The 12,027-nt window shown below is 35.5% G+C and overlaps 1 protein-coding gene across 12 annotated transcripts in view; it reads left to right on the top strand.

Annotated features, from left to right (window-relative positions):
- CEP83 (centrosomal protein 83) overlaps positions 1–12,027 on the top strand; it is a 125,936-nt gene that overhangs the window by 62,699 nt on the left and 51,210 nt on the right. For all 12 annotated transcript variants that reach the window (XM_016425721.2, XM_056800734.1, XM_016425723.2 and 9 more), the window contains one exon: positions 1,208–1,339. In XM_016425721.2, the coding sequence (XP_016281207.1) occupies positions 1,208–1,339 (132 nt within the window). The remainder of the gene's footprint in view (positions 1–1,207; positions 1,340–12,027) is intronic.

The raw sequence follows: 12,027 nt of genomic DNA, 5'->3' as shown, positions 1-12,027 counted from the left end.
GAAAGACATTATGACTAAAAAGTAATTTATAAAGTAGACTGAATTTTAGTATTTTAGAGACATGACTGTAATAATCTCACAAAGTGAGCAGTAATTATGACTTATGATGTAGAAAGTAGAGAAAACTTTATTTAAGATGTGACTAATTTTATAACAAACATGCTAAAACTAGAATTTAAATGAATGTTGTCTCAAATTAATCATCTTGGGAGGAACAAAATATCATTCCACTGTTAATACTATTGCTTAAATTTGTTCAGTATTTTTGAAACTCATATTTTGATATTGCTTTTAGGAATTTGAGTATATTCTCTTGATTATCCTTAATAATGACAGAAATTCATGTGTTAGAGTGGATTTAATATTTAGAAACAGACTAAAGATATTAAGATACAAACTTGGTGAATAAGTTGGGTGATCAAGTTAGATTAAGATCAGTTTTGGTCCAAATGAAAGTATGACTAATAAGTAATAAAATACATTTTCTTGTGTAGCTTATAAACTGGCTATAAACCTGAAGATTCTGATTCCTTTTGGTTTTATATTTTGGAGGTTTGCTTTCTCATTCATTCCTTTCCTCATACATTTTTGAGTTGATGGCTCTCCTGCATCTCTGCTGTCTTATAACTAAGATTAGCTTGTTAATTTTAACACCCAGCAATTTCCATAAAGTGTTAGGAGGCTCTGAACAACCCAGACACCTTATTAGACATGGGGTTTATTTGGAGTTGAATGATTGACTTTTCAGGACAATGTACTATTATTGTAATTTTTATGTGTCTTTTCCTAAACATTAAAGAAGTCTCATTGCTTTTCATTTAATTTTTTTCTACTTTAAATATATTGTTATTTCTTTGATCATATTTTCTTTTGATCAGATTCATAATATTGCATATTTTTCTTGTATGTACTTATGAGAGTAGTTTGTTATATTTTGAAGTGTTATTTCATGAAGTTCAAATATCAGAATATTTTCTATAGGGAAGCATTCTATTTTCTCATGAAAGCCAATGAAGAAGACTTCCCATTTTACTGAATATGCATCTTTTCACAAATGTACTGAAAAAGGAAAATCTCATTCTTCTTTATAGAATCATCATTGCTTTATTGTGGAGTTTTGTTTTAGCATGCATGTGATGTTTTTAGTGAATACAAAAGAAATATTTTATTTGTTTGAATTAACAATATTTTCTGTCTTCTAATTTAGGAGGTAGAAAAATATAGAGCTGAATATAACAAGCTACGCTATGAACATACTTTTCTCAAATCAGAATTTGAACACCAGAAAGAGGAGTATATGCGAATTTTGGAAGAGATGAAAATAAAATATGAAGCAGAGGTGGGCATTTTTCACTAGTCTTTTATTCCATTTTTTGGTAATTTAATTATTCTGGGAAAAGTTTCATTTCCCTCCCTAAGTTCCACATTTGTAAAGTCAGTTTTTGTAACATTTAGATTTGTCTTTTATTTTTTATTTTTTTTCTTTTTAAACATTATTTTATTTGGTCATTTTCAAACATTATTCATTGGAAAAAAAGATCATTTTCTTTTCCTCCCCTCCCTCCTGCCACCCCTCCCATAGCCGAGCACAATTCCACTGGGTATCACATGTGTCTTTGATTCGAACCCATTTCCATGTTGTTGGTATTTGCATTAGGGTGTTCATTTAGAGTCTCTCCTCAATCATATCCCCTCAACCCCTGTAGTCAGGCAGATGCTATTCCTCGGTGTTTTTACTCCCACAGTTTGTCCTCTGTTTGAGGATAGTGTTTTTTCTCCTAGATTCCTGCAGATTGTTCAGGGATATTGCATTGACACTAATGGAGAAGTCCATTACGTTCGATTGTACCACAGTGTATCAGTCTCTGTGTACAGTGTTCTCCTGGCTCTTCTCCTTTTGCTCTGCATCACTTCCTGGAGGTTGTTCCAGTCCCCATGGAATTCTACCACTTTATTATTCCTTTGAGCACAATAGTATTCCATCACCAACATATACCACAATTTGTTCAGCCATTCCCCAATTGAAGGGCATCCCCATACATTCCAATTTTCGGCCACCACAAAGAGCTCAGCTATGAATATTCTTGTACAAGTCTTTTTCTTTATTATCTCTTTGGGGTACAAAGCCAGCAGTGCTATGGCTGGATCAAAGGGCAGGCAGTCTTTTAGTGCCCTTTGGGCATAGTTCCAAATTGCCCTCCAGAATGGTTGGATCAATTCACAGCTCCACCAGCAATGAATTAATGTCCCGACTTTGCCACATCCCCTCCAGCATTCATTACTTTCCTTTGCTGCCATGTTAGCGAATCTGCTAGGTGTGAGGTGATACCTCAGAGTTGTTTTGATTTGCATCTCTCTGATTATAAGAGATCTAGAACACTTTTTCATGTGCTTATTAATAGTTTTGATTTCTTTAACTGAAAATTGCCTATTCATGTCCCTTGCCCATTTTTCAGTTGGAGAATGACTTGATTTTTTGTACAACTGGTTTAGCTCTTTATAAATTTGAGTAATTAGACCTTTGTCAGAGGTTTTTGTAATGAATATTGTTTCCCAATTTGTTGCTTCCCTTCTAATTGTGAATGCATTAGTTTTGTTTGTACAAAACCTTTTTAATTTGATGTAATCAAAATTATTGATTTTACATTTTGTGATTTTTTTCTAGCTCTTGCTTGGTTTTAAAGTTTTTCCTTTCCCAAAGATCTGACAAGTATACTATTTTGTGTTCGCCTAATTTGCTTATAGTTATCTTCTTTACATTCAGGTGATTCACCCATTCTGAGTTTATCTTGGTGTATAGGGTGTAAGATGTTGATCCAAACCTAATCTCTCTCATATTGTCTTCCAATTTTCCCAGCAGTTTTTATCAAAGAGTGGGTTTTGGTTCCAAAAACTGGGGTCTTTGGGTTTATCATAGATTGTCCTACTGAGGTTATTTACCCCATGTCTATTCCACTGATCCTCCTTTCTCTCTCTTAGCCAGTACCAAATTGTTTTGATAACCACTGCTTTATAGGATAGTTTGAGATCTGGGACTGCAAGTCCTCCTCCCTTTGCATTTTTTTTTCATGATTTTCCTGGATATCCTTGATCTTTTGTTCTTCCAAATGAACTTTGTTATGTTTTTTTTTCCCCTATGTCAGTAAAGAAGTTTTTTGGTAGTTCAATGGGTATGGCACTAAATAAGTAAATTAATTTGGGTAGGATTGTCATTTTTATTATGTTAGCTCGCCCCACCCATGAGCAATCACTGTTTTTCCAATTGTTTAGATCTAGTTTTAATCGTGTGGAGAGTGTTTTGTTGTTGTATTCATATAGTTCCTGTGTTTGTCTCAGCAGATAGATTCCTAAGTATTTTATATGGTCTAGGGTGATTTTAAATGGAATTTCTCTTTCTTTTTTTCGCTGCTGAAATGGGTTGGAAATGCTGATGACTTATGCGGGTTTATTTTGTATCCTGCAACTTTGCTAAATTTGTTGATTATTTCGACTAGCTTTTTTGTTGATTCTCTAGGATTCTTTAAGTAAATCATCATATCATCCGCAAAGAGTGACAGCTTGGTCTCCTCATTGCCAGTTTTAATACCTTCAATTTCTTTTTCTTCTCTAATTGCTACTGCTAGTGTTTCTAGTACAATGTTAAATAATAGAGGTGATAATGGGCATCCTTGTTTTACTTCTGATCTTATTGGGAAGACTTCTGGTTTAACCCCAGTGCAGATGATGTTTGCTGATGGTTTTAGTCCTAAATCAGGAAGGAAAATTCAAAACATGAATATTAAAAAAAAAAGACACTAACAGCAAAACAAAAAATCACCAGATGACCAGAAAACCAAGGACAAAAATCTAATGAATTAACAAAACGATGTTTTTTTAAAAAAATAAAAGACAACAGTATATATCTAAAACCACTTGGTTGGAATGGTATTATCCTGTTTTCATTCTCTGAAGTCCTCTTGTTTCCGCTCCCCTGTGCTGGTGTCTTCAGTGTAAAATGTGCTGGTAATTTCAAGAATCACTTGGACCTTTAGAGTGTTGAGCTCTTCCTGGTTGTCAAGGGATGCTCAGTTTTTTAACTTTAAGCTCCCAAATCTCCTAGACCTTGCAGACTGGTTTCTTTCTTCCCTAGTAGTATCCCCTTCTGGATGCTTTAACCACCCTAGGACCTCTTGGCTGGTGCATCTATTCTTTTGGCAGGTGTAGTTGATGGCCCATGGGACTTATGACTTCCCGGAAGCTGCATGATCCTGAGGGTGCATGTTTCCTCACTCTGGCACACCTGGAAGAGACCCATTTTTATGCCCGAAGGTTTCTAAATGTCCCCTTTACTGACCTGGGCTAGACAAGGATACTTGCTATAGTTCCTAGTCATTATTTGATCTGGTGCTCTTTTGTTTTGTGTTTTCTGAAGTACATGTGTGGGATTTGGACTACTCTGCTACTGATCACTTCCTCATCTTGACCTGAACCTCAAGACTTTGTGTGTTCTTTTTTTTTTTTTGGATAATACTTATCACATGAATCACAAAGTTTTGGCTATGGAAAATACTGATTACCAATAAAGAAAATCAAACAACCACATCTTTACAGATTAATGTGACTGATTATTGATATACGAGTCATTTAAAAATCAACTGTGTACAGGTAGACCATTGCTTGTTAGAAAAGCATTCAAAATCATTACCAATAAGGAGAAAAAATTAAAAATAAGAATCTGTATTAAGCAATTATGACATTTCTCTCCATATTTTTTCAATAAACTATTGAAGTTTAAAAATGGAAAATGATTACAAGTAGACCTTGACTTTGACAATCATCACTTGCCAATTTAACTGATGCAGAACAGCTACCATAATGAAGTGTATGAAAAAGCTATAGGATTCTTAAACCTTTTTTATGTTGTAGACTCCTAAATGTATATGTTAAAACATGTTATTTCAATAGAAACCAATTATGTTGAAATACAGTAATAAATATGTATATATACTATACATGTATGTGTATGTATACATATGTGTATATTTTTAAAAAACCTTTCCATATTAGAATCAGTACTGTGTTCTTGGTTCTAAAGCAGAAGTGTGGTAAAGGCCAGGCAATGGGGGGTAAGTGACTTGCTCAGGATCACTCAGCTAGGAAGTGTCTTAGGTCAGATCTGAATCTAAAACCTCCCATCTCTTGGCCTGACTTTCCTGCACGACATAATGCCCTGCACGACATAAATGCCATCTCCATTTTTTTTTTTAAGTTCCTTGACTCCATGTTAAGAATTCCAGCTCTAAGTAAAACCATCCAACTCTTGATCTCCTTTGCCAAGGAAAGAGACATGCAGCTAATACTATTACTAGTTTAGAATATAAACTTGTTTGTAAAATGTTATAGAAGAAACCTGGGAGGACTTCTATGAACTGAGTTAAGTGAAGGAAACAGAAATAGAACATTTTATATTTATTGATCCTAACATTGTGAAGAGCATTAACTCCTGATCAGTGGCACATCCAGTTCTATCTCAGAGACTGATGATCAACTCCTTGGTAAAGATGAATCGTGGTTATAGTATGAGATATACATTTTCAGATGATACTGGTATAGTCCTTTTTTGTTTGTTATATACTTATTTGTTTTAAGGGATAGCTTTTATTGGGGGAGGAGAATGTTATGGAAGAATACAGGGGTAGTGAAAAAAAAAGGAAAGCATCAATTAAATGTTAAAAATATACAGAAGAGAACAGAATAAAGGTCAGAGTGGGACACAAGAGCAAGATTAATACTAACATGTTAAAGTTAATCTGTAGTTTTTAAAGAACTTACTGGTCATAGCATATTCATGATTTCTTACATAATCTGCTATTTCTGTACTTTGGACTTGGAAATAAATGTTCATGTTTGATGACTCAATTTTATTGTGGAAATATTCATTTTAAAAATGTTTTAGAGGACAGTGGTAGAAAATTATTAGCAACATTTTCTCATAAACTAAGGAGAAACAATAGAGAATAAATTAAGTTTGCAGAAAGCATGATGTTGTGGGTCAGTCTAATATAGGCTCATCCAATAATTCAGGTTCAAGGTTTAAGCTGTAAGAAAGGCAATATGTATCATGAGATGTAACTAAAACCAATTTTTGAACAGTTTAAAAGGATACAGAATTAAAGATGAAACACTTTCTCCTTCCTTCACAGTCCATCCAGCAGCCAACCAGCTATATCAGGAAGGCATTCCTCAGAAGTCAGCAAGGGTACTGGGAACTTTTGGACAGCATTTCCCTCCAGGCTGGGCCTCTTGTAATTGAAAGGAAAGGGGCGGTGGGGGGTTGGGGGGGAGGGAAGCAAACTGGGTTTTCACCCCATTAAAGGGTCAGCCTAATTTACCAGTCAGAGTAGTGTTCTCAAATTTTGTGGTTTCAAGACTCCTTTTTACTTATAAAAATTTATTGAGCCCCCCACCTCCTGGCTCTTTTTTTTTATATGAGTTATGTCTAATATTATGTTAGAAATCAAAATGTTTATTGTTACAAAAGTCATTTTGACCTCAAGCCCCCCCTGCCCAAGCGGTCCTCAGAATGTACTTTGAGAACTACTCTAGAGTGTTATTCCACTGTGCAGGGATAACCATGGAAAAATGAAAAGGGAAGAGTTTAGGGCATAGGGACAAAAAGACAGTGGTGGTGGTGGTGGTGCTAGTGGATGTTAAGGGGAAGATAGCAGGCCAGCTAAGATTCCACCTTGACCTGACATGTGTGGTCATGCAGTCAGACCCTCTTCAGCAATGGTGCCCTTACTTCTTACCCCAAATCAGTCTTGCTCCTACCACATATGAGAAATCCAGTTAAACTAGATTATTTTGAGAGCATTTAAGGATGGAAATTGAAAGAAAACAAAAAGCAGATGAAAAATAGAAAATATCTGCCTATATTATTTTTTAATCAAATTATTCTCTCCGTCATTGGCAGTTATAGGACAAAGTCAGTTAATTGTAAGTAGGATCAATACAAGATGATACAGAATAATTTTAATCTTCTCAGTGCCTAGTTTCTTGCTATCACAAAAGGTGCTACTGTAATATTTTTGATGTGTACAAACCCTTTGTTTCTGTCATTAACTCCCCTGTTGTATGTGCCTAGCAGTAGCATCTCTGATGTAAAAGATATGGATATTTTACTAATTTTCTTAGTTAATTGGACCATTTCATAGCCTCACCAACAGTGCTGTCTGATTTTCTTCTTGATCCTGTGAGGTGTTCTTGAGAGAGATACTGGAGTAGTTTGTCATTTCCTTTTCTAACTCATTTTATAGGTGAGGTAACTGAGGCAAATAGGGTAAAGCAATATGTTCAGAATCACACATCTAGGAAGTGTGTCTGAGGCCAGTTTTGAAATCAGGAAAAGATGAGTCTTCCAAACTTTGTTTACTCTGCCACCTAGCTGCTCCAACCAATTGTGTATGAACCAGATTATATATATTATATCTGAGGGCTCTTCTACATTAGGGACTCTGATTTAAAAATTGCATATTAAAATTTGCATGTAAAATTTTGTATTGTAGTTGTATTGTTAATGTCTTATCACCCTCGAAAGAACTGTGCTTCATTAAAACATTTTATCTCTGTAGCCCAACATAATGAGCACACAACTAGATACTGAATAAATATTGTTTGTTGTCATTGTTAGCTCTGGAGGAAAACACTAAACTAGTCATTAGTAGCCCCAAGTTTGCATCTCTGCCCTGCCATTTATTAGCAGTACGAAATGAGATAAGACACTGGCAATTAATGATGGCCTATCTTAACCTGGCAAGTATGCAGATCAGATTAGATTATGTATGTAAAGTACTCTGTAATTGTGAGGTAATAATTCTGATGATGACAACACAAGTGACCACAGGAAGAGGTTTGGAATGTGCAAAAGATTATAATTAGCTTTAAAAAACAAAAGCCCACATAATAAAAAGCAACTTTCTTGTGGAAAATAGTAATAATTTACTTTTTAATCTCTCAGAATTTGTGATTTCGTCAGTGTGGGTACTTCATCAACAAAGACCATTAGCCTCTATGATATAGTGAATGGCCTCAGAGAATTGATGTGACTTAAGAATTGATCACTTTGTAGTGTAGCTGGTGCTAAGTGTTTCTATGTTTAGTTGGTCTGCCTCTTGATTGCATTTCATTTATTGCTATATGGTTTGTGACAGCCTTATGATGATGTGACTCTTTGAACTGACCCAGGTTGGCCCCTTTAGGTAGGTAGCCATTGTCTACATGAAATCTTTTCTGATGTTAGGACATGTCATGGCTTACATTCTGGTGCTAAATCCTTCCAGAAGCCAGGATCACATCCCTATAACAATGAGGGATTAGAGTAGATCTTTAGTCAAGAAAGGAGTAGATTTACAGGTGCTTACTAGAAAGAAAATACTTTTCCAGGCACTGGAGTATACAAGATCAATAAGGCATGAACTCTGTTCTTAGGGAGATGACAATCTAATGGGAGGATATAGTGCCTATAGAAATGACTATAATAAATCTTTGACAAGATTAGTGAATTTCAAAGGGGAAAATGCACTTTATGATATAATAGCCAAGAAATATCACTTCCATTTAAGGGGTGGAATGGGCAAGGTATCATAGAATCACACAGTTGCAAAGAACATCAGTGTCCAATAATCCATCCTGTACTTGAGAAAGAACTTCTGTAATTTAGTTATGATCTAGCTACAACTATAACTATGATTGAGACCCTGCTTGATGACCTTCAATTAAAGGAACCTTCTACCTCTTAAGCATCATCCTACTTTTGGAGAACTCTTAAATGTTAGGAAATGTTAGTATGCTTTTCTTTACATTCAGTCAATAAATAAACATTAATTAGCACCAAAAAAGAGGCCACTCCTGCCTTTAGGGAGTTTACAGTCCAATGAGGGAAGTCTAAATTTACATCTTTGCTACTTCCACTCATTGCTTTAAGGCTTGTTTTCTGAGACAGAACCTGGGCAAAGCAGAACCAGTCTAATCTCTCTTCCAAGTGACCACTCTCTATATTCTGGAAGATAGCTTCTATGCCTGTCCTTCCCCTTCTCCCCAAATCTTCTCTTCGAGCTAATAAATATTTGTGTTTTTTTTATGGGATCCATAGACTCAGGCAGGGAGTGAGCAGGAAAGTCATTTGAGTTTGTCCGTTTGGTTTACAGACGAGGAAATCAGGGGAGTTTAAATAAGTTGACTGAGGTTATAGAAATGAAAAATCTTTGTCAGGATTTGAATCCAGGCCCTCTGATTTTAGAGCTCATATTATGGTACCATAGTGCTTCATAAAACATGAGTTTGAAATATTCTACTGACCTGACATTCTTTAGACATCACTTTCCTTTCTAAAATGTGCTACCCAGAATTAAATGCTATATTCCAAATATGCTTAGACAGCAAGACATACTCCTTATTTTTGATGCTAGATTTCTCTCATATAGCTTAAACTCTTAAGTATCTTTCTTGACTGTCATGACACACTGCTAACTCATTAAGCTTATTTATAGTTAAGTTGATTCTTAACGTACTCATTGTCTTTATCATAACATTTATATAACATTAAAGTTTGCAAAATTTTCTTAGAAATATCTAATTTTATTTTCAAAATTATCCTTGAGAAGTAGGTTTTATAATCCTATTTTATAGATAAAGAAACTGAGATAAAGGTTGAGTGACCTGCCTAAAATCACAGAAGTAGTAAATATTTCTAAGGCCAGATTTGGACTCAAAGTCTTGCAGATTTTTGTACTAGCATCCTATCCATTGTGCTACCTAGTTGGTATAAGACTTTGGATATGGTCCAGTGATTTCATCTCTTGATTTTTTGAAAATTCAGACTCTGTTATCCAGTACCAGCCCTCCCTCCCAGTTTTGTGTCATCTACAAATTAAACAAAGAACTGATATATATGCCTGCAACATTCTACTGGAGACTGCTTTCAAAAGTGACATGGAACCATTAATAATACTCTTTGGGTTCAGGCATTTAACTAGTTGCGAATTCATCTAGCCCATTTCTTTTCTATCTTTTAGACAATACGATGTATAGATTGCTTTGCTAAAACCTAGATAAACTATCTGTATAGGATTTCCAGTCTCAGAAGTTAGTAATCTTATCACAAAAAGTAATGGGCATTGCCTCTCCTTTATGAAGCCTTGGTGGCTTCCTGTGAACACTAGATCCTTTTCTGGATATTTACTAACCATTGATTTATTAGTGTATTTTAGTATTTTTCCCAGGAATTGAAGTTCAGCTTACTGTCCTCTAATTTGAAAAGTTCATTTTCTTCTCTTCTCAAAAAAATCCAGACATTTGTCTCCTTTAATTCTCTGGTAGCTTATCCTGCACTGTCCTTTGGAAATGACTTAGCGGTCATATTTACCATATGATCTTGGTGACTTGAACATTTAAGGACATGTAGGTACTCTTTTAATAGGTACTCAACTTATTGTAGTATCAACTCTTTTTTTTTCCTATCCTTTCCACTATTAAGTACATTCTTTTTTGCATAGAAAACAGAATCAAATTAAGAGTTCAGCAGCTCTGTCTCTCCAGTGTGATCAGTTATCATTGTTACATCCAAAAGCAGTGGTCTTTTCTCTTCTTTGATCTCCTTCCATTCCTCAAGGTAGTTTAAGAAAACAAACAACCAAAGAAACCTTTTTGCTATTCTTAAATTGTCCTCACCAGCCTCAGCTAGTTTTGTTTAGGGTTAGAACTCCTGACACTCTTTTTAAAGAACCATAACCTGCTTTTGTATTTGTTGTCCATTATCTGCCCATGTGCTTGTCTTCTGTATATATCTTTTAAAAATCTTAAATTGATGATTTAGTTCATTGCCTTGGGATAGAGAAGGCAGCATTTCAGTTAGATGGGTAGGATTTCAGTTGTCTGAGTTGAGGCCTGGCATTTCTTGGAGTAAGGAATCGAAAATACAAAGATATAAGACTAGGGCAATATAGGAAAAATCCAGGGATGCTTTTTTTTACCATATGTGCTAAAATAAGGTTGCAAAGATAAAGTGACTTCAGCTTGTGGATGCTGAATGCAAGGCTAAATTGGAACTTCAGAATATAAGGATCCCAATTCCAGCTTACTGATTGTGTGATTCTGAGCAAGTAACTTCACTTCTTGGTGCCTTAGGCAACTTGCTTAGGGTGGGAGTTGCCAGTCTATTGTGAAGATTTTTCCCAAGCAGAGTTTTCTGTCCCAATGAATCACAGTTGCAATCATCTTACCTATTCCTCCTCACCCCAATCTACCTGAATGAAGAGTATTTGAAGAATTTTGCACAGAATACAACCATCTGCTCAACATAGTCATGGTACAAAGAACAAATTAGACAAAGCTATCAAAATCCATCTTCTACTGATTCCATAGGAGCCCTTGTGCAACATTCAACCTGTCTGACCCTCAGTTTTTTATCTCTAAAATGACTAGATTAGATAAGAAGATCTTTGAAGTTTTTCTGTACATCAGATTGAAATGTACCTCTTCCTCTGTTATTCATTGCTCCTAGTTCTGTTTCCAATGAAAAGAAACATGATAGCCCTTTCTCCTGAAGTTGTCTTCTCCATAAACATTTCCAGTACCTTTAAGTGACCCTCTTAGAAGTTTAGAGAAGGCCATTTATCCTAATGACTTCTTCTGGGCCCTGTGCAGGGTCCAGCTTGTCAGGCCCCTTTCTGTATTGGGGTCCCAGACCTGCTAGCAATACTCCGATGTGTGAGTTGATAAAGGCTGTGTACAATGGAACTGACCCTCTCTGGTCTTGGCCCACAGCTTCAAATCACATTAACTTTTGGGACCCCTGTGTCACAATGGCCTGCATTTAGTGTGCAGTCCACTGAATCCCAAAATCTTTTTTAGATGCACTACATTGTAGTTTCCCTTCATCTTACACTTGGGAAATTTATTTATTTTTTAAACCTGTGTAAGACTTTACTCTCATCCTTATTAAATTTTGTCATCTAACCTTTGGCTCATTGTTCCTATTTGTCATAGTCG

Source organism: Monodelphis domestica, chromosome 5, assembly GCF_027887165.1.
Source record: "Monodelphis domestica isolate mMonDom1 chromosome 5, mMonDom1.pri, whole genome shotgun sequence".
Lineage (NCBI taxonomy): Eukaryota > Metazoa > Chordata > Mammalia > Didelphimorphia > Didelphidae > Monodelphis > Monodelphis domestica.
Note: the sequence above shows the minus strand (reverse complement) of the source record. Positions and strands in the feature narration are given on the sequence as shown.